The 23,074-nt window shown below is 44.4% G+C and overlaps 1 protein-coding gene across 1 annotated transcript; it reads left to right on the top strand.

The window, feature by feature from the left end:
- The first annotated feature begins 9,475 nt into the window (after positions 1 to 9,475).
- On the top strand, positions 9,476 to 20,941 carry CHAMP1 (chromosome alignment maintaining phosphoprotein 1). Its single transcript, XM_080349076.1, has 2 exons — positions 9,476 to 9,563; positions 17,241 to 20,941. Exon 2 carries the CDS (start codon positions 17,302 to 17,304, stop codon positions 20,167 to 20,169), a length of 2,868 nt encoding a protein of 955 aa, XP_080205202.1. The 5' UTR covers positions 9,476 to 9,563; positions 17,241 to 17,301; the 3' UTR covers positions 20,170 to 20,941.
- The last annotated feature ends 2,133 nt before the right edge of the window (positions 20,942 to 23,074 follow it).

Raw genomic sequence — 23,074 nt, 5'->3', positions numbered from 1 at the left:
TTTGATTCCAACAGACACAAGCACGGAAGATGTTGGATGGAAGTTGTGAATGCCGTGTTCTTTGCCCAATTCCAACTAGCAGCCTGAATTAGAAAAATGAACTACTCTCCAAAAAAGTCAAGACCAACTTTATATGGGTTTTAAATGCTGGTACAAAAATGGTATATTGACTCATGCTCAATTCATGATTGCCTGCCAGCATCTGCAGAAGGCAGGAGATACAAAAAGATGCAGAAATGGGAAGCTATTTTTTTTCTCTTTAGAAATGTTTATATATTTTAAAGTCAAATACAAATATTCTGCAGAAAACCTTTCAGAATTTTCTGGGTTTTTTGGTGTGTGGTTTTGGTTTTGTTTTGTTTTCATCAGGATCTCATTTGCCATGCCATGCACCTCCCGCACCCTGACCCACCAACTTGGTTTCCTGGCTTGACCTTGGGCCTCCTCTTCCACCACAGAGAGCTGTTGGTGGGTGAGGGCACAGCCCTGCACACCCTGGCTCCCACCCCCATGTGCCCCATCCCTCCCAGAGCAGCCACCTCTCTGCTGCTCCTGCAGCTGAGGACTCACTCGACTGACAGCAATGTTGTTTGGTTCAGAGCTGGTTGTTTGCCTCACCCCCCAAAAAGCTACAACTCAAGGTGATCCATAGAAACAAAATTAAATACTCAAGAGAGGTAATTTAGCCCTCCACACAGAGCAAAGTCAGAAACAACTGAGACGGGAATAGGGCACACCTTGAATCCTGCGTTCAGATTTGTTCCCCTCACGACAAGAAAGACAGTGAGGTGCTGGAGCGAGTTCAGAGAAGGGCAACGAAGGTGATGAGGGGTCTGAAGCACAAGTCTGATGAGGAGCAGCTGAGGGAACTGGGGCTGTTCAGCCTGGAGAAAAGGAGGCTGAGGGGAGACCTTATCGCTCTCTGCAACCACCTGAAAGGAGGTTGTAGCATGGAGGGGCTTGGTCTCTTCTCCTGAATCACCATCTCTGGAGGTGTTGAAGAGATGTGTAGTTGAGGCTCTTAGGGACATGATTTAGTGCTAAATCTAGGTTATGGTTGGACTCAATGATTTTCAAGGTCTCTTCCAACAAAAATGATCCTATGATTAAATGTGATTAGTTTAGGAATGTTGAATAAAAATGAAAACACTTCCACAGTTGAAGAGACTCAGTGTTGTTTCCTTTATTTATAACACTATCCTGCAATACAAACATTGAACTTGACTGTGTATTGAAAATGTTTAAGTTCCTTATTTAAAGATCAAATACCTAAGAAGAAAACACTTTGAAATGTATTATACAGGGTAAAAACACATAAAGTGGGTAAGACATACTTCCAATGACTTCTTATTTCTCCATAACTAAAGTGTTAAGTAACAGGTTTATTGCTCTATTCATCACAAACATCACCATGTAAAAAGAAGAACAAAAAGGCAATTCCAGAAAGTAATTAAGAGTTCTAAAAGAAAGAATTAAATACAACAGCTGTCTTGTATGATTATATGCTAAGTTTTCAAATTAATGACATTTTCACTGAGACACTTTACAGGTGAATATGATAATTTTTAACATTTTTATTATGCAAAAGAAGATAATGTAGAACTGCAAACTATATGCATCTCCCACAATAATATTGACTGAATCAAGGGAGACATATGAAATCTTAGCATGGTTTCATAAATCCAATGAAATCCCTTGATGTAGAAAAAATACCTTAAACATTAGGAAAAAAAGTTTAACCATACAGTACAAAAAAGTCTTATTGACTAAGGCTGAGATAGATTCTAACACTTTATGTGTTCTCTGTTTGCTAGTGCAATACTTGCTCTGTGACTGCTGATCCAGCAAAAATTCTCTATGAAGTTTCTTCACGTCCTTTGGGAAAACTTTCTCTTCATTAGCTTGAAAGGAAATCCTGCAAGTACTTGAGATCACCTACAGAAATCAACAGCATGCAAAAAGAATAGAAGTTAACTTAGTTTGGCCAAGAAGAAATGTGGTAAATAGGCTACACCTGATTTGTTTGAATTTAACAAAGTGTTTAATTCTGTGCAAAATGGAAACGATTAGGTGAATCACAGAAGCTGGAAATTAATTTAAGAACTGTGAGCTAGATGAAATGGCTGGCAAAACAGAGGAAGACAAAAAAACCTCAGGATGAACGAGAAGCACAGTGGAGACAGGTTATTAACTGGCTTTGGGTTGACTTTATATACTGTCTCCATGAATGACCAAGACAGGAGTGAACTAGTGGTATCTGGACTAATAGAAACAGGATAAAAAGCAATAGTACAAAATGCAAGTACCACACTTGGGGCCGAGTAGTGAGAGTGCCCTTAACAGAAGTCTCGGATGGCAATGACCAGTTGTTTTGTACATCACTCATGGAAAAAACACAGCGCACGTGAGCAAATTGTTCTGTGGCAGTCAGTCACTGTCCTGAGGGCATCAAGCATGGCATGTCCCAGAGACCCAGGGGAAACCTACACCTGGCAGCACGCTGTCCTGAAACCTCCCTGGGGACACTGGGGACCTTTTTGCTGCTTGCCCCTGCTCCCCTGAGAATGGGGTTGGGAGGGACCTCTGGAGATCATCTAGTCCAACTTACCTGCTAAAGCAGGTTCACCCAGAGCAGATCACACAGGAATGTGTCCAGGCGGGTTTTGAATGTCTCCAGAGAAGGAGACTCCACAGCCTCTCTGGGCAGCCTGTTCCAGTGCTCTGGCACCCTCAGAGTAGTTTCTCCTCATCTTCAGATGGAACCTCCTGCATTTCAGTCTGTGCCAATTGCTCCTCATCCTATTGTTGGGCACCACGGAAACCTGCTTGCAAACTGGAAGGAGGGAGCAGGTCAGCATAAAGAGGGAGGGAAGACCCAGAAAGCTCCTGCTTCCCAAGTCCACATCACATGGGAGGTGGTTGAAACCAGGGAACAAGGAGGGTGGGTTTGAACTAAAGGACACCCCTGGCACAGGAACAATTAATATATGTCCTGTAGTCCAAAGGAGATGAGCTTGAGAATGACTACACAGCAGAATATGTTGGTACCCAGCCTGCAGAGCTAGCTTTCTCCTGTGGCATCTAGAGGTGGAGCAAACAAAAAAACTCTTAATCAATCAATCAATCAATCAAGAGTTGTGGTTGATCACTACACTTTCACTACACATATTGGATTTTCTTGAAAACTTAAGCCATAACTGCTGAAAAAACACTGCTTCTATAAAAGCAGCCTATTAGGTGTGACAGGTCACAGCTAAGTGTTACTTGACATCATGGCTGATGAGAGAGACAGGTAACAGCTTTTTTGAAAAATCTAGTGGTTTTGGCTAATGTTTCAAAGTTCTTGAAGTTTATAGGCAGCTCTGTTTGAGAAGGAAAGCAAAAGTGGTATTGAGGGACTTCTTTTCTTGCCCATAGGGTAAGCCTGCAATCATCAGGGGGCAAATGTTGGCAACTCCTTTGTAAAACACATCTGAAATGTGATTTATTTTTTTTTAAGGTGGATAAGTTCCCTTTTAAAAATGATTTAGCTCCTTTTAAGAAGAGGAATTATGCTCTTGTGTCTAAGGTTCTTCTAAAGATATTCTTGTGCCACAAGACATAGAAAAGAAAGCAAACTACTACTGTCATGGAACTCTTAGCTATTTAATTTCTTGATGATGGTGTTTAGCTTTGTGCTATTGAGAATTTTTTTGTGCGTGTATTGTTCTATGATGTACCATGGTTCAAACAAAACCCCCAGACTTCCAAACACCAGCAGAGAAGAAGTGGTGTAGAACTTCATGCTTGAAAACAAAATGTAAATTCATGCTTTCTCTTGAGAAATGTTTACTGCCAGAATCTTGCTCAGCAGGCAGGAAAGAGCATTTAATATAAACTGAAGGATTTAAATGATGTCACTTTTCGAAACATCTTTTGGCATTACTATGAGGCTGTCTGACAGCGTTCCAGGGTGCTGTGCAGCTTGAGCACCAACAGAGATCTTCTTTTCCAGAAGTATAACAGTGCAATACTTTATTTTGTTTTTTGTTTTTTAACCTTGCTGGTGTCAGCATCAGTGAACACTTGGGAAGACACTTGTGTCCGGATACATCCAGCCTCCTTACTGCTGCATTGGTGATGGTGAAGCGGTGGAAGTCTTTGCAGCGGGGAGGAGACTGGCAGTGGAGCTCGTGAAAGGTCTCTGAGGTGCTGGAGCGAGCTCAGAGAAGGGCAATGAAGCTGGTGAGGGGTCTGGAGCACAAGTCTGATGAGGAGCAGCTGAGGGAACTGGGGCTGTTTAGCCTGAAGAAAAGGAGGCTGAGGGGAGACCTTATCACTCTCTGCAACCACCTGAAAGGAGGTTGTAGCATGAAGGGGCTTGGTCTCTTCTCCCAAGTAACAAGCGACAGGACAAGAGGAAATGGCCTCAAATTGTGCCAGGTGAGGTTCAGATTGGATATTAGAAAAAATATCCCCAGAAAGGGTTGTCAGGCATTGGAACAGGCTGCCCAGGGAAGCAGTGGAGTCACCATCTCTGTAGGGGTTTAAAAGATGTGTAGATGAGGTTCTTAGGGACATGTTTAGTGTCCGTGTTAACAGCTGGATTCTATGATCTTGAGGGTCTCTTCAAACCAGAATGATTCTGTGATTCTTGCCAAAGTGACATCATGGTGCTCATTCCTCCAAACCTGTAAGAAGCAAAACTAAAGCCCCTGGTCTGTGTCAGTGGACAGAGTGCTTCAGCTCAGCTGCTCCCAGCCTTGTCACAGTGACAGTGTTCACACATCTGTGCCAGCCTGCTCAAGAGGAACGAAGAGTCAAAGTCAAAGCCTTCTGCAGGTGTACAACACTTCTGGAAAGCCTACGGCTGGAGCCACAGCCATTTACTCTTCTTTAAAGCAATTTTTTTGTACCCTTGCAAAACCTTCCCTATTGTCTCATACTGACTCAGCTTCTTCACAAGCGTTTGCTGAGACACCTTAGTACATATCAGTTGTAAACCTAAGTGGACTAACTCAATTAATTTTCTCACTTTTTGCACCTTTAAAAGATGTCTACTGATCTTTCTCTTGCAAGAAAGACACCAGCTTCTTCCTGATATCCCATATATGCCTATATTTTTATTCTGTTATAGTTTTAGAGATTTTTAAATCTGCCTGGTAGACTTCCACGTCAGATCTACTGGTCTGAAATCTCCAGATCCCAGCAAAATTTTTAAGAACTGGTGTCAGAGTACTGACCTTGCATTTTTCCTGATTGCAGACTCAGATTAAAGTCAAAGATCACAGAATCATCAAACAGTTTGGGTTGGCAGGGACCTTCAAAGGTCATCTAATCCAACCCCCCTGCAATGAGCAGGGACATCTGCAACTCGATCAGGTTGCTGAGAGCCCCATCCAGCCTGGCCTTGGGATTTTTTCTCTTAGTTGAGAGTGCACAGCATGGGTCATAACATCCAGTTTACATTTCGGTCTTTTTTTAGAAGCTCTTCAGTGAATATTATCTGGTTCTGACAACACTTTCTTCTTTAAATTATTTGTCCATATGTGTTGCCATTTGGAAGGCTATGTACAGATGTCAGTGACATCAGAACACTACAACTGCATTTCCAAAAGGCACAAGAAAATCAGTTCAACATAGCTCAAAACAACTTATGCTAAGAACTAGAAAACACTCTTGAAATTCCTTGCAAAGACAGAATTTTGAGTCTGTGCCACGAGTCACTGGAGGGTAGAGTAATGTTTTGGGTTCACTTACTCTACTGTAAGCATTCACCATTCGCCACGTTGAGCTTTTCTTATGACAAGTTTCTGCAAAGACAGAATATAATGGAGGAAAGGAATAATTAAAAAAAAAAAAAGGGAAATGAGTTGTGACAACTACAGCTCTGTGGAGATTCTTTTGAAATGTATTTTTGTAGTTACGCGTGTTGAAGGAATCAGTGAAAAACACCTACATCTTGTCCTAGGTTTTGTTAACTTTGAGAAGGACTTCGACAGTATTAGCAGAAATACTACAAATTTACAAATCCTGTGTGGAAAAAACCCAACACTTAGAACCTTCAGAGATGCTAAACATATTGTAATCTCCAGTAGGAGCTAACTGGCCTGATGTTCCTCCTACAGCTCAAGAAGCATACGCATTTCTGTCATGCTGTTAAGTGCCATTGCTGATTTTTCTTCTGCAATGAACATCCAGCCAATTCCTCAAATTACAGTTTAAGCCTGGAGAGCTGACCTTTGCTGATGAAATCTGCATCCAAGGTACACTGGGCAAAAATATTTAGCAGAAGACCAATTATTTATTCAGAAGTGCTAAACAAAGGTCTAATATGAGATAAAAAACAAAGGCACTAGAAATGGACATGGCCTGACAATATCTGATTGTTTCAGAACCACTGAGAACTGGACATAAGTTTAATTTTCTGGATAGTATCTCTTGCTTTACCCGGTAATGTGGTATTGGGGTGAATAGGCTGGAGAAGTGCTATTTTTTTAAGAAATGTAAGTCTAACAATAACAGCATCAATGGCAAATCAAATCTATAACAGCATTGAACTAAAATTCCTGCTGGGAGTCACTGGAGAGATATAAGGCTATCTAACAGGAGTTTTATTTGTGGCTGCTTGAACTGTTTATATTAAAATCTCAGTCAAAATAAATAATGCAGAGGTCTTGGAACAGGCAGAACTAGACAGAGCAACACAAATAATATAGAGGAAAAAATTGTGTTGGCCAGGCTTTGAAAGGGCCAAATATTGAGCTTAGTCCAGCTCTGCCTTAGTAACCTCATGATGAAGGAAAGAAAGTTTGACACAGAAGGATCTTTCCTCGCATTGTACTGACTGCTGCAGAAAACAGAAAGACTGAAGAAGAACCCAAGAACTGATCCAGGACAGCCCAGCACTGGTGTTAAATAACATTTACCTGATGGCCTGAAAAGCATACGGTATTGACTTTCCTAGCTTAAACAAAATCTTTTGAAGTGTCACTGAAAATGGCTAATAGGGATTGATGGGAAATACCATTTACAATTTAGGAAGAGATTTATTATTTAATATAATAGTTTAATATAACCCAGGAAGAGACCTCTTGGAAGATGCTGGGCCAGAAAAAGACCACAAAGACTTGCTGGTATTTTAAAAGAATGTCACACAATATATAATAATCTAATTAAGAAAAAAAGCTGCTGCAAACTGTAAATTAGTTTAACCTGATGTTACACTTTTAACCTAAAGAAGGGAAAGGACTCAGCTCCAAATCAATATGCCCTTATTTCAATGCCTGTATGAAGGTGTCTATCCAGAGCAAGGTATGTAAGTTCTCCTTACAGTCAACAGAGCTCTGGGTTTGATGCATTCATCTCACCAGAAGCACCTACGCACAACTGAATTACTCTGGGGTTTCTGCCTCGTCTCCAGTGACTATTCCAGGAGAAACATACATGTCTTCTGTGTCACACTCACTTGTCCTGTGCAGATGTCTCAGACACTCTGGGGCACTTCAAAGAGCACTCGCTGTTTATATTTAGGCAACTGAACGGAGCGCATCACCGATACAGTCAGTAAAGCCTAGAGCTATGTAGAACACCCTGGAGTAAATGCCTACAGTCAGTTAGTTTAATAGCTATGTGGAGCTGCACTGACAATCACATGTTAATAGAACAGAATCTTTTCAGCTAGGAGGGACCTACAACAATCGCTTTGTCCAACTGTCCAACCACTTCAGGGCTGACCAAAAGTTAAACTGACAGGCTTGGGGCATCAACCACCTCTCTAGGAAGCTTGTTCCAGTGTTTGACTACTCAGTAATGTTTCATCATGTCCAGTCTATATGTGCTGTGACACAGCTTTGAACCATTCCATGTAACCCATCACCAGATCCCAGTGCGAAGAGCTCAGCACCTCCCTCTCTGCTTCCCCTCCTCAGGGAGCAATTGCCTGGGGAGCAATGAGATTGTCCCTTAGCTTCCTTTTCTCCAAGCTGCACAAAAAAGCACATGTAATCACCCAGATAAGGCATCTCAGGCTACAGCTGACCCTCACCCCAGGATGCCATTCATGTTAACAACTGTGGCAGTTACACTCCGAGATAGCACTTTCTGTGTTCTCTTGCCTCACCACATTGTTCCACACTCCCCAGCCCACATTCAGCGTGATGAAGACAACAAACTTCGGTGAGGGGCGCTCGGGGCGACACAGAATATTAGGGATTGGAAGGGACCTTGAAAGATCATCTAGTTCAATCCCCCTGCCGGAGCAGGAACACCCAGATGAGGTTACACAGGAATGTGTCCAGGTGGGTTTGAACGTCTCCAGAGCAGGAGACTCCACAACCCCCCTGGGCAGCCTGTTCCAGTGTTCTGACACCTTCACTGTGAAGAAGTTACTTCTAATATTTAAGTGGAACCTCCTGTGTTCCAGTTTGCACCCATTACCCCTTTCTTACCATTGGTTGTCACCAAGAAGAGCCTGGCTCCATCCTCCTTTACACATTTATAAACAGTAATGAGGTCACCCCTCAGTCTCCCCTTCTCCAAGCTAAGGAGACCCAGCTCTCTCAGCCTTTCCTCATAAGGGAGATGCTCCACCCCCTTCATCATCTTCGTGGCTCTGTGCTGGACTCTCTCAAGCAGTTCCCTGTCCTTCTGGAACTGACTACACCGCTCAGACCGTGCAATCCTAAGGCAGCCCCTTCCCGAGCCGCCCTCAGCGGGGGAACCAGCAGCGCCCCAGCCCTCCGCGCCCCAAGCCGCCCAGCAGCACGCACCGCACAGCCGGGCGCTCGCCCACCCCGCGAAGCGGGGCCCGGGGCCGCCTGCTCGGAGCCACAGCCCACGCGAGGCCCGGAGGCGGCCCGACCGTGCTCCTGAGCTGGTGCTTCATTTTCCCCTGTGCGGAAACGGCCGCGGCTGCTCCCCCAGCCACTCGCTCCCTCCGCGGCGGAGCACTATCAAGCCGCCGCCGGGCCGCAAGCCCACCGTGTGGCAAGCCCACCCTGTCGCTGCCGCAGGGCAACAGGAACCGGCTGGGCCGCAGCGAGCGGACAGCGGCCTCCAACGGCCGCCCCGCCCCAACGGCCCTCCCGGCGCGAGCCCCTCCGGTGGAGCAGCGCCCCCTGCCGGTTGGGCGGGGGGGAGGGAGGCGCTGAGGGAGCCGCGTAACGGACCCGGGCTATGAGGGGGCGGGGGGAGGTGAGCGCCGCGCGCCTCCGCCACAGCAGCGACACGTGACTCGCGCCGCGCGCTGCCCGTCCCCTCTTCCCCCCCCCCCCCGCCGCGACGAGGTTCCCCGCGAACAGGCAGCCAGAGGGCGGGGCGGAGGCGGGGCTGCGCGCAGCGCCGGCGCTTCCGGTTGGGCGGCGGGCGGGCCCGGGGGAGCGGTGAAGCGGCCGCTATTCGGCAGCGCGTCCCCCCCCGAGCCCCCTCCCCCTTTCCCCTTCCCCCACCTCCCCGCCCCTCGCACGGCCCGAGCCCGCCAGCGCTGCCGGCCCGGCCTGCTGCCGTCACCGCCGTTGGCGGGGGTGCGCCCGGCCCCTCCCCCCCGCCCGGCGCCCCGCCGCCGCCCTGGAGCTGCCTCAACGGTGAGTGCGGGCGGGGGGTTCCCTCCCGCCTCCGCCGCTGCCGCCGCCGGCGCACGCACACAGCGGCCGGCCGGGGCCCAGCCTGCTCTCCTCCCCCTGGGCACCGGGCCTGGGCCTTCCCCTTGTCCAGCCCCCGCCGCGGCGTCGCGCCCGGGGAGTGGGCGGCCGCTGGCGGGGGGGGGGGCGGGGGGGTCACACCGGCGGGCGGGGGAACAAAACCGGCGGCGCGTAAGTGGCGGCGCCGCGGCTGAGGAGGGCGGGCGGGAGAGAGAGGGGAGGCGGTGCGGGAATGAATGGGCGGGCGGCGAGGCCCCGGGGGGAGCGGCCGCGGGGGGCGGGCAGGGGCGAAGCTGCTGCCCTGGAAGAGCCTGGTCACCAGGTATCGCCCTCCCTGAAAGTTGAAGCAGTGGCCGGCAGAGCCAGGAGCAGGTGGAGCACGCTGTGAGTTCTGCTTTCCTGGTAGCGAAATGCTGCGGGACGCCTCGGGAAAAGGGAGTTTTGCCCGGGATGTATCCCCGACGGGGCTGTCCTGTTCACTCCTGGCAGGAATTGCCCGTGAGATCCATGAGGCAGATGCAGACCAAAGGCTCGAAACAAGTCACTGGGTTACATCTTCACATCGCTAGCGATGGAGTAAGCGAGTCGGCTATTAGTGGCGTTTTAGAGTTGACTTCTTGAACTGAAGGAGGCTCCTCTGCATTACTGCACTTTCTGGGGCTCTGGGAGGGCTGAGGGTGCAGCTGTTAGGAGGATTTGGTGCTCAGTTGTGCAGCGTGGAGCTTCATTAGTTGATAACAATTCAGCACTGTCAGAAGTAAGAGAGGTAACTGGGAGCTGGACTTGTACTGTTTATAAGTGAGGAATATAGAGACTTCAGGTTTCATGTTGCCCTTCCATAAGCTCCCCTTGAACTTCATTTGCTTTCAGGATGATGTGAATGGAATTCTTAGTCTGTTGTCACCAAGATTCACAACCTTTATTCACAGTTCCCAATTAGATTGTGTGCTCTAGTGGGTCCAGTGGCACTTTGTTAGCTCAGGTTCAGCACTGCAGAAATAAGGTTTCCGGGGCCATTTTTTGGAAGCTATGCACTATTGTGAACGTAGAGTTAGAAAGCCCTATCAGAAGTACATGGCATTAGTTTTTCCTACCCTGACTCTGTCATAGATAACATTGATATGACTTTGCAGTTTATAGTATTGTTAGATCTTGTATTAAGAACTAATGTTGCTGTGTAAACTTGTAATTCTCTTAGCAAAGGTGCAAATCTTGCAAGATAGCAGTTCTGTCCCCTTCGTGTTTCTTAAGTCATTGTATGTGCATCAAGTATTGTCAGTTTGCAACTTTGCTCTGACTTGAACCTTTCCTGGAGACATGGGACCACATGATACAACTGATTCCTGCCAGAACCTGGTGTCTCACATGTTCTCACAGTGTATCTCAGCTTCAGTGGCTGTTCAGGTCAGGGTGTTTGTGCTTTTTTAGGTGTGTAATTTTAAAGACATGGTTCAGTGATTGTTGCTGGGGCAGCTTAGCCCAAATAGGTGGGCTGGTAGCTGGGAGTTTGGTTGTGAGGACACAGTCGGATTCCTGTGGATGCTGCTGGGTTAGCAGGAGCTTAGTGCTGCCTGTCTTGTTTGCGGTGCGTTGGAAGCAGCCCCGTTACCTGCTGTTTGCAGTGTGGAGTGTCTGCTCTGCCACACTGTGGAGATGTTTGTGCGCAGCTTCCTCTGGGAGCTAAACTTCTGTTTCTTTTGTCAGTCACAACACAGGGATGTAGCTTCAGGAGAAGCATCATATTGCCACCAGACTGCCACTTACTTTTTGGCACTGCAAGAACATGTCATTTTTCCTGTTGCTTAAGACAGCAATAGTCTGCATCTGCTCCTGCTAGTAGAGGCAATGATGCAGCTGTATCCAGTTTACTTGTGCTAGGAACAAACTTTACCATCGAACCTCTTCATTGATAGAGGATATGGCTGAACTGTTTGCCTGCAAGAGAATTCCAAGGCTGATGAAAATGAACAGCTGTGCTGTGAGTGATATAGGGAATCCAGTGTGGTTACAGGGAATCTGAGAAAATGGAGGACTTTCTTTCTGAGGGCTTTCCCACCTGTGCTGGCATCATTGATGTGTGTTGCAAGTCCTCATTATCTGCTTATGTCTCACCAAGCTTGATTCCTTATCGAGAGGCAGAGATACATAGATCCTCCTGCCAATGAGACCCAGGACAGTCTGATTTTGAAGAATGATATGACAGACTACCTGTTGCTATGTTCTGAAATTCTATGTGTCATATTAAAAGCAACCTGTATTTTTCTGTGCTCACAAGCAGTCTAGATCTTTAGCTTTGAGCCCTTTGTTGCTTCCCTGTGGCACTGCCTCATGACTGTCATACTTTATCCTCTGGAGAGAGAAAGTGCAGAAATATATTAAATCTTGCAACACAATGTAGAATTTCAGGTTATTTTTAATAAACACATTCTACGTTAGTAGGTAGGTAGCTGTGGAATTTGAATGAGGTTGAGAAGTGGAGACATGTTGTTAGCTGCCAGAGTCAGTGTTGTGCCATCACCTGGCTGATTCTTTCTTAAACACAGGATCTCCTGCACATTTCTTTTCTGCCACTGGGAGGTTTTTGAGAGACTGTAGGAAGCATGACTTAATCTTCAGTGGGAACCTCAGGGATGATGGGATGTTCAGTCCAGGAACTGACTCTGAAGTGGCCATACACATGGCTTGGGAGGATATCGGGGGTCTGTTTGCTCTGTGCATTAGCTTAGCCCACTTCTGTTGCTCAGTCTAACATGAGCTCAGCAGAGGTTGCTGATGCTATTTCACTGCACTTTGTGGTTACCCTACAGTGTACATAGTGAACTAGAGAATTTGCCATTATCTCATTGCCTCTGACTTCTTGGGTACATTTTCTTTCTACCAGATCATGTCTTTAGCCTCTCAGATGCTGAGAACTAAGGAAGAAAAGTAGTGGTAGTTCTTCTTTTCTCAGATAGATACGGGTCCGCATTAACCAATTCTTTTCTTCTACTGTTTTTCTGTTCTTCCTGTGGTAGGGGAGATTATGGCCAGAACTGCAGGGTAGGGGACAGGAACTAGTGTAAGGATCTTCAGCATCTTTGTGGAGAGAGGGGAGAGCTAGTAGTAGGAACCTCTCTGTGTAGATTCTAGACATGCATGAAAGAAGAGGTGGCTCATGGAGCAGCAGTAGAGGCCGGTGATCCCACTGCTGAGGTCTCTGAGTCTCTTCAAGCAGTTTTTAACCTGAGTGGTGGCCATTGTCAGTTTAGGTCAGCAAAAACCTCTAGTCAAGCTGGGAGCTGAGTTGGTGCTGATGCTGTTACTGTTCCTGATACCTGTGGATATAGTGAGGTCGTAGACAGAAACACTGTTCAGATTCAGTGGAAATCTTCATGTCTCATGAAAAGTTTGGTTGAATTGTGGCTGCCTTAAGTTGAAGTTTAATGTTGCAAACTCTAGAATCTTGGTACTGCATCTTGAAGTGGAGACAGGATGCAAACACAGGACAAGCATAAATACTGGGCTTCGGGCTTCTGCTTCGGTTGTAATGTGTTCTAATTATACATAATTAGTTCTGTTTGGCTGTATCTATATTTGTTTTCTCAGAGTTACAGCCATGAAAAGTGAGAAAAGTAGGAGGGAATAGTGGCTGAGGAATGCGGTTTACTTCATGGTCCTAAATGTGGCATACAGCACGGCCTCAGCGACAGCCACAGTGGTGTGGCGCATCCTGTAACGGTGAGTTTGAGTAGGGGCAATGCTGAAGTGTCCTTGTTACAGCGCTCAATGCTGCAGAGCAGTTATCTGTACTTGGATGGATGGCAGCTTGTTTGTCTCTCCTTGGAGTTTTCAAGTAGACTTGAGAGATAGTCTAGTGGCCATCTCTCTTCTGCTGTCTTTCATGGGGGACCTGTCTCTCATGGCAACTTGATCCTCATTCTGAAATTTATACTTTTCAAGGGGCTCCAGATGACTAGAATGACGTTTGTATTTGGTAATCGGTCAAGTTCTCTGCAGTTCATGTGGGGCACCTTGCCACATTGATGGGACCAGTTATTTTCTGTACCATTTTTATGGGTTTGAGTTGGAGCAGTGCAGAGCTATGTCCCTTTGATGTCTGTAATAAAGCATTTATGCACAGGGAGTCTGGTCCATCTTTTTCAGTGTTGCCAAAAAGCTGGCGCTGAGCACAGATCCCATCACAGTTCGTGCAGGTCCAAAGCCACAGCGACCTGGTGACTAAACACATGGTTTCTAGCCTGGCTGGCTCTGCTGGCATGGGACTGTGTAGAAAACAATGACATGCTCTTCCTCAAACTTACACCCAACTAGGCAAGGCAGGATCCAGCACAAAACAAGTTCTGACACAGGAGCTGATGGCAAAGAGACATGTGAAGCAGGCAGTTGTCTGTGTGATAAACCTGAGTACAGCGGAGGGCGGTAATCAAAACTATGTAGAGACAGTGGCATTTGAGCTGAAAGAGAGAAAGGATCAGGAGGGATTGACAGGAAAATCTTATAGACTAGCTATTCACGTATGTGCTAAGTGAACCAGCAACATTTCAGAGTTTACTCTTCAGAATTTAAACTGGCAGCATGAGATAATAGTGGCTTAGCGCTGTTCAAGTTTGTTACTGGTCTCACAGTAACTGTTCTAAAACTAGGTTTACTATTCTATGGAGTCGTTGACTAAGGTGCTGTAATACCAAGGAGTTATCTTGTTTAGTAGCATGCCTCAATTAAGTAAAGAATTCAACAGAAAAGGCAGGTTTCTTCAGTGACTGCCAGCTACTGTGTGTTAAAGTTGCAAAATTAAAAATGGTGAGTGATGGCAGTGTGAGAGAAAGTACCAGAAACTCTTTAATATTACTTCCTATGCCAAAGGCTTGAATGTCAGCCTTTGGATGTCTGGAGATGAAAGTGAGGAGTTGCCTGTAACTTCTCCAGTTCCAGAATAACCTTATCAAAAACACTTAGCAGAAACTTGGACGATTTGTGGAAGGAAGCCAGGGACCTTTTCTCACTGTTACATTTGGAAAGAAAATGGAAATTTGTATCGTAAAGTAAGATAGGACTGAATGGGAGGTGGGGTGAAGTAGAGAGGAGTGAATAACAGAAGACTCCAGAAAGAGAAACAGGTGATGTGAAAAGGGAAATTATGAAGAGGGTAGAAGAGATTGTCTGGTAAACTTTGTTGTAAGCTGTAATAAATTCAGTTTGGAAAAGCCTTTTTAGGTTTTCTAGGTAAAAGAAAATTAACAATTCAGGATTACCACCAATTTCGGAAATGACAAATCCCCTTTCAGTTCTGGAAACGTGATTAGTGCGGTATGTCTTTATTGTCCTAATTATTTTCTGCTGTGATTTCTAAAAAACCCATAATCTTTAGCTCATATGATCAGTTCAGAATTTTTTGCTTTCAAATTGAAATCTTCCTTTCCTTCCATTGCCCCAAGGCCCCTAGCCAAAAAACAAACCCGAATTCTTAGACTTGTAAGTCTTTTGGAGTGTTAAAACATGACTGACTTGTTTTTCTTTAATTGACAAGTTGTTTGTTATTGCAGAGATACAGACCAATGAGCACTACTATTATTTTTCTGATCTGTTTTGATCTTTTACAGGAATATAAAGTTTGTTTTAAGATTTTGGACACTGAATGTTGTGTGGACCACATTTTGGTCCGTCTTTTGTATGGCTGGGAAACTACAACTTATACCCCAAATAGTTTTCCGATGGAGTATTTGCACAGCAGCGCAGTTCTCATGTGTAGCATGTGTAGCTGGCGTGCGGTTGGATGCTGTTCATTCGCCTCATAGATGTAAAACAGGATCTGTCTTAAAGCTCTGTCTGTGGTCCTGCTGTGCTTCCCAACTGGAAATCTACCTATTCCTTAGGTTGCTTAATGTGAAATCTGGGTGCGTAGTGCATGCTGAGTTGTTTCATGAGCAACTGAGCTGGTGAACCGTTATTTCTTAGGGATTTGTGCCCTCTGCTCCTCAGCCAGTCATCCTTTAGCAGCACGGCTAATAAACTTTCATTCTGTCCCTGCTTCAAGCTCAAAACAGCACACTGCTCTGATATTTCTAATTCCTTCTTTTTCCCTAATTACAAGCTGAATCAGACACTGCTTGTTCTTTAGGTTATAAGACTATTTGCATACTGACCATTCATGTACTGATTACAGGCTAAACAGATCTCATAACTGTTAAGTGAAAGATTCAGCTTTAGCCTCAGTGGAGACATTTCTTTCATTTTCTACGCAGTTCTTGATTTTCATTAAACTTGTAGAATTTTGAAATGAATTTGAATTGCTTTGTCCAATTTGGTTGGCATTGACTGTAGGGCAATGTGTTTGTGTAGGCCTCATTTCCATAAGAAACCAGGCTAAAAATGCTTTAGGAATAAATTAAGAAAACTTGATTTGGATGCATATTTTATAGATTAGTTGTGAGTCTATGTTTAGACGGGAAAACTAATGTTAAAATGACACAAAAACTTTGTATGCTGTGAAACAGTGTGTCTTACAAGACCCCCAAAATTAGGTTGATAGCTTAGCATAATAGTCATGTAACATCTGTTTAATTCAAACCTACAAGAAAAAAGCCCGTGCATTTCACATAAATGTCCAAATGTTCCTTTTCACCATAGAGATACTTCCCACATTTACGTGAAAATGACTTTCAGAATGTGGTTAGACTTGGCTTTCTGCTTATTGTAGTAGGTAATCTGGGTAAATTCTGTTGGAAATAGTGGAATCTGGCCAAATCATTAAAAATTATTTGCATTTCAGATGCTGCATTTCTTTTTTGTATGTGTTTTTTTAAGGTCTTGCAAAAACAATAATTTTGAGAGATTTCCATCTTTCCCTTTGGGGTGAGGCAAACCATGTTTTGAATACAGAGGGCTGTCAACTACACCAACTGGAAAAAAGAAGTCAGTGCTGTTGTTTTTAAACAGTATTTTGTTGTTATTAGAGCAGCGGATGAAATAATGGAACGGGAAAAATTCTTTTTGTAATGGGTAAAGTCTTTATGAGCAGCAGCTTTTGTTTTTCGTGTGATGAGTGAAAAGAAAACACTGTTTAACAGATGAAAACGGAGCCTAGGCTTTAGGCTGCTGTTTTTTTCCTGAATTTTTTTTTGTCTTGGTCAAAACCACCTAATTTGTTTTGAAATTTTATGCTGAATATGCACTTTTGAAATGGCTTTATCTCAGTGGCACTGTTTTGAAGCATAATACTTTTTGTCTTCAGTTTACATGTGTAACGTAAATAAAACCACTTCAAATCTGGGAAGAAAAGAGAACTGAGAAAGCAAGTCGCGTTTATAAAATTAACTTAGCTCTTCATCACCTGGGTTCTTTTTTATAACTTGCTTGCAGATTTTTTTTATTTTACAGAGCTTAGGCAGGCCTATTGTTAAATATAAGCTCTGTTTTTCAAGTTCTACTGATGTAAAATGATTTGCAGAAGTTGGAGAGATCCATGCTTTGATTTCTTTTTCAAGTAGTTAGTACCTGTGCAGATTATATGCTTTCTAAAATTGAGGAGAAAAAAAGCACATGTGGTTATTTGGAAATAACAAAGAGTTGAAATTAATGTTGACAACTGTACAGATGTGGTTTTTTTTTCCTTTATTGCAGGAACTGAAGCTTCCTCTTCTAAAGGTGCAGTGCTGTGAAAACTGTTACAGACTGTAGAAAAATGGACATGTTTCAGATACTACGTAAAACCACAGAGTGCTTAGAGTGTGATCACTGCAGCTTCAGAGGAACGGACTATGAGAACATACAAATTCATATGGGTACCATACACCCAGAGTATTGTGATGAAATGGATGCTGCTGGTTTGGGTAAACTTATATTTTATCAAAAAAGTGCAAAACTGTTTCACTGCCACAAGTGTTTCTTTACCAGCAAGATGTATTGCAACGTGTATTATCACATCACAGCACAACATGCAGCACCTGAGAAGTGGAATGGGGAGCGGAAAGAACAGGTAGAAGGAGATTCAGATTCCTCCAAAAAAAGTGTCACATCAGAGCCACAGAAACCTGCCCTTTCCCCAGAGTCGTGTAAAACTGCCCTTTCTCCTGAGCTCCCCAGATCAGAACCTCTTGTTTCCTCGAAGCTTCAGAAATCATCAGTGTCCCCAGAGCCCCAGAAGTTGTCTCAGGCAGCTTCCTCAGAGCCGGAGAAGTCAGCCCAGGCCATGTCCCCAGATCCAGAAAAGTCAGCCCAGGCCACATCTCCAGATCCAGAGAAGTTAGCCTCAGCCGTATCCTCAGACTCAGAGAAGACTTCTCCTGCTGAGTCCCCCGACCCACAGAAGCCGTCTCTTTCTGTGTCCCCTGACCCACAGAAACCGTCTCCTGCTGTGTCCCCTGACCTGCAGAAGCCAGGCCCGGCTGTGTCCCCAGAGCCCTGTCGGCATTCCCCAGCTGTGTCCCCTGAGCCCCGTCGCCATTCCCCGGCAATGTCTCCAGAGCCCCGTCGCCATTCCCCCGCTGTATCACCAGACCCCCGCCGCCACTCTCCCGCTGTCTCTCCGGAGGCCCGCAGATACTCCCCAGCTGTGTCACCAGAACCAAAGAAACCTACCCCAGCAGGATCCCCTGAACCACGGAGGTATGCCCCAGCTGGCTCTCCTGAGCCCCGGAGACATCCTTCTCAAATGCGTAGACCTGCTTCTGCTTCTTCTCCTGAAAGCCGGAGGCCAGCTCCTGCAGTTTCGCCAGAGTCATGGAGACCTGGTCCGACTGTTTCCCCTGAGCCCTGGAGATCCACACCTCACGAGGTGCAGAAGTCTTCCACGGTTTCTCCCTGGGCTCCAAAGCCTGCCGTGTCGGTGTCCGTAGAATCCCGGAGGTCTGCCCCTGAGTCCCGAAGGTCTGGCCCTGTTGGGTCACCAGAACCTAGGAGGCTTGTTTCTGACTCGTGGAAATCTACATCCTTTTCTGAATCCCAGAAGTCTACTCTTGTTTCTTCTGAGCCCTGGAAACCCATCTCATCTGTTTACCCTGAAGGCTGGAAACCAGTTCTGTCCCCTGACACGTGGAAGCATTCTCCCCCTGTTTCTCCTGAACTTCGAAAGTCTAGTCACACTGTTTCCTCTGACTCTTGGAAGCCTTCTTTCTTTCCTGAGGTCCGTAAGCCTGGTGCTTCGGTATCTCCTGAATCTTGGAAACTTTCTGAGTCCCGGAAATCTATGTATTTTTCTGAAACCCAGAAATCCACCTCCGCTGCTTCATCTGAGGTTCAGAAACGGGCTCATTTCCCTGAACCTCGGAAAAGAGCGCTGTTCCCAGAGTCTCGTAAATCTAATCCTGCTGTTTCTACTGATGTCCAGAAACGTGGTGTCTTTTCTGAGCCTCAGAATCAGGTGTCTACTTCTGCTGTTTCTATTGAAGGCCAAAAGCATGTCCTCTGTGCAGAAGCCCAGAAGTCAGCTCGTGTTTCTCCTGAAGCCCAGAAGCATGGCCTGTTTTCTGAAGCCCAGAAACTTGCTCCCATTTCCCCTGAAGTTCAGGAGCACACTTCCTTTCCAGAGTCTCAGAAATCTGCTTCTCCTGAAATTCAGAAACATGGCTTCTTTACTGAGTCCCAGAAACCTGCTCCTTCTGTTTCTCCTGAGACCCCCAGACAAGCTCTTTTTACTGACTCCCAGAAATCGGTTTCCCCTGATGTTCAGAAGCATGCTGTATTTTCTGAGATGCAGAAGCCTGCTGCTGCTTTATCCTCTGATGTCCAGAGACATGTTGAAACTACTGTACCTTCTGAAATCCAGAAGAACATCCTGTTTTCTGAGCCTCACAAGTCTGCTCCAGGTTTTTCCTCGGAGCCCCAGACACCTAGTGAGTCTGGTGAGAGTGACTTTCTTTCTCACAGTTTAGATGATCAGAAACCACTGGATGATTTATTCTCACATGATGAACAATCAATACTAGCCAAAGAATCACCGGAAGACTTGTTATATTCATGCCCAAAAAAGAAGCCCAAGAAGGAAAACCAGGAGAACTCAGATTCTGAGCTAAATAGCAGTGAGTGTGGAAAAACAGAGATGGACTCGATGGAGATAAAGGAGCAAGAATCCAACAGTGACCAAGAGCAGTATGATTTGGAGTCATCTGATTACGGCAAAGAGGGCAAAATAGATGCAGCTGCTCCCATGCAGCCACCATGTGTGCTGCAGTTCACCGAGGAGAAAGAGGCTTTCATCTCTGAGGAAGAAATAGCAAAATACATGAAACGTGGCAAGGGAAAGTATTATTGCAAAATTTGTTGCTGTCGTGCAATGAAAAAAGGTGCTGTCTTGCACCATTTAGTTAACAAACATAATGTTCAAAGCCCCTACAAGTGTAAAATATGTGGCAAAGCCTTTCTCTTGGAGTCTCTTCTTAAAAACCATGTTGCTGCTCATGGTCAAAGTTTATTGAAGTGTCCACGTTGTAATTTTGAATCAAATTTTCCCCGAGGCTTTAAGAAACATTTAACCCATTGCCAAAGCCGTCATAGTGATGATACACCTAAAAAACACTTGGACAGCCTTGAACCACTTGAAGAACAAATTTAATCTTTTTTCCTTGTACTAGAAAAGCTGGATTTACAGAAGTGTTCAAAAGTGATGCTGTATGTTAACCAAGTAGTTTAGCTGATCTGACAAGTCAGAAGATGCATGGTTTATTGTACTATGTTTAACTTGTCTTATAGCTGTGTTACAGAAATTATTTACTTTCGGGAGTAATTTTAAATACGTGTTCATGTCTTTGTATTACCCATTAGTAGAGTCATATTTTATTTTTCAGATGTACTATGTTTTTGAAACCAAAATGGATACAAATTAGTTTTGTAAAGATTTGTAAAACATACGGGCAATTAAGGACTGGACTGACAAGCAATCCATATATTCCTGTGAAGACTGAACCTGTTTTTTCACATTTGTTAAATGTCGTATTTTTCAAAATGTTTTTATCAAATTCTCAAAATCAAAATTCTCACCAAATGGAACGTGAATGAGCCAGGCAGGAGAAACCACCAATCCTTCTGGAGTAATTCTGCCCTGAGGTTGTAATTGAGTGTATAGTCATTGTTGGAAACTGATTGCACTCAATTCTCTGACTTACTTGTCTCAGACTTAGAAGCATCAAGGTACTTATTTTGTGATTTCGTATTTGGGCCATGTTTTAAGCATGTACTAATATACATTAAATTGATGGATTAATGTTGGACTATGTATAGCTCAACACTTTCTCTTGATGATTCAGATGTTTGTAACTTCAGAAAACCCCTAAATTTCTTGTATTTGGTGAAATGCTTTGTTTTAATGTTTTAACAATAAAAAGAAACCCAACCTGGCATTGGCCATTTTTCTGTATTTTTTCCACATCAAGAACAAAACCTTTCATGTTCAACATGCTGTCTTTTAAGGGTCCTTTGCAACGCGAGAGGCAAAATTTTAGTGGAGTTCTGAATACTTCAACTTTCCAGTCATCAGCCTGTGAAAGCAAGGTTAGTCTAGATTTCCTGCCTACTTCAGAAGAATGCATCAGATATAAATGAGGGAAAAGATGGAAACAAGGAGTTTGTGCACTGTTATTTAGCATGCTTGCTTTTGTGCTATTTGTATATTAACTGTTCAAAGCCCGTAAGTACTTTATAATTCAACAGGGTATAGATTTTATGTAGAGGTTACATAAGGAAACTTTCCCTCTCCTCAGGCTAAATTATGCCTAGACTTAAACTGCTGTAAATATATTGGCTTAGAATATAAAGGTGATAGTGTTATATAAATAATATATGTAAGCTCCTGAAGAGCTTCAGATTGATTTGATGGAAGCCTGCACCTGATACCTTCTGTGTTTCAAGAGGATTTCTGGAAGAAAGGGGAAAAGCTTTTAAAACATACACTTGATGATTTTTCAATGCTTCTTATTCAGAGCAAGCTTTCTTGCACAGTTCTCTCATACAGCCAAACCCCCTCTATGCCCCTGAGTCCAGTGCCCTTTGTTTCCTTCATGGGGTCTACACTGGAGTGCTAGAATTACTATTTATTTATTTATTTTTTTCTTTCTAGAAGTGACTATAGATAAATTCAAAAGAGAGAACTTGACTATTAAGGCTCTGCTAGCACACATACTTTGTATACAAGCTGCTTTTCTCCTCTGCTGTAATTTCTTCATTCTTGGCACAGTCATTTGGTTAAAAAGATGTCTTATGCTTTTTGAATAAAAGGAAGAAATCAAGGAAGGATTTGTTTGAATGGGAAGTGGTGCCACCTTTACAGTTCAGTGTTTCGCTACTGAAGGATATTTCTCACTCTGGACCAGCTAACTTGCTTGATTTCTGGGAATCCATTGTCATCAAGCCTGGATGCTGTTTCTCTACATATTTCTTTTGCTAATGGACTTGCTGATTCTTTACTCTTGATTTACAGCTGCCAAAGTGTACTGTGGAACTCTTGGAGAAGAACTTTGCAAGTCCTCATGATGGTGGGCACTGAGTTTCTTTGAATCCAGGTATGATGGGCACTTTCCAGATTCTCTTGGTACAGAATTTTACCAAACCTTGTGGAAGTTGAAGGACATTTCTGTGGTGTGTGTTGGTTTGTTTGTTTGTTTTTCTGTCCAGACGAAGTATTCTCTCACCATTCCCTTGTATCATGCTGATTTGAGATCTTTTAAGATGTGTAGGAGGATCTGCTGGAATCTGAACTGATTTAACTCATTTATCTGAGGATCTGTAAGACACCAAGTGACAGATCAGACTGTGGGTTTATTCTTTCCCTTTCAGAGGGCCGAGTATAGATGCTGGGGAGAAGGACGAATACTTCTGAACTCCTGAGTACAAACAGCGGTCATTCTTTATTGGCATGAGAAAGAAATGTGCAAGTGAAGCATTTCAGTATTTACCAGTGAAAGAATTTGCTTGAAATGTGCCTAATGCTATAATGTAGTCCTTGGATACTCTCAGTAGTTCAGTTGAAATTGTTGCTAATTTGCTTTCACGTGTATGAATATGAAGGAAATACAGAGGTTCTGCAATTTGCGGAAACTTTTATCAAAGCCCTCAGTGCTGGGCGCTGCCGTCTCACTCTTTCCTGTTCCTGAGCACAGGGACCCACTGGGGTCAGTCCTGTGTGGTTCTGACTTGAGGTTTCCTTTGGGGATGGTTTGGTTGGCAAACAGCAGGATCAGGCCAGGAGAGAGGAACAGAGAAAGTTACTGTACGGGTACTGCAGAAAACTGCAGTTCCTCCCCATCTGAACTCTGTGGGCTGTTCCTGCCTGAGAAAAATGAAATTACACACTGTAAATGTAAAGGAGACAGCTCTACCCCTTTTTCATCTCATCTTATGTTTTTATTTCTTTCCCCAAAGGCTGTTTATAGCCTCTGCTGAGAAATGTGGTAGACAACATATTTCCAAACACAATGTTCCAGTCTGTATCCATGTGTGCAATACAAACTTACCTTCAGTCTTTT

The sequence above is a fragment of the Nesoenas mayeri genome (genome assembly GCF_963082525.1).
Source record: "Nesoenas mayeri genome assembly, chromosome: 1".
In the NCBI taxonomy this organism is placed as follows: domain Eukaryota; kingdom Metazoa; phylum Chordata; class Aves; order Columbiformes; family Columbidae; genus Nesoenas; species Nesoenas mayeri.
The sequence above is the reverse complement of the archived record's forward strand: the minus strand, read 5'-3'. Positions and strand labels throughout refer to the sequence as shown.

Bases quoted from the DNA above. Each gene is read 5' to 3' on its own strand.
- CHAMP1 (XM_080349076.1), top strand. From the start codon at position 17,302: ATGGACATGTTTCAGATACTACGTAAAACCACAGAGTGCTTAGAGTGT.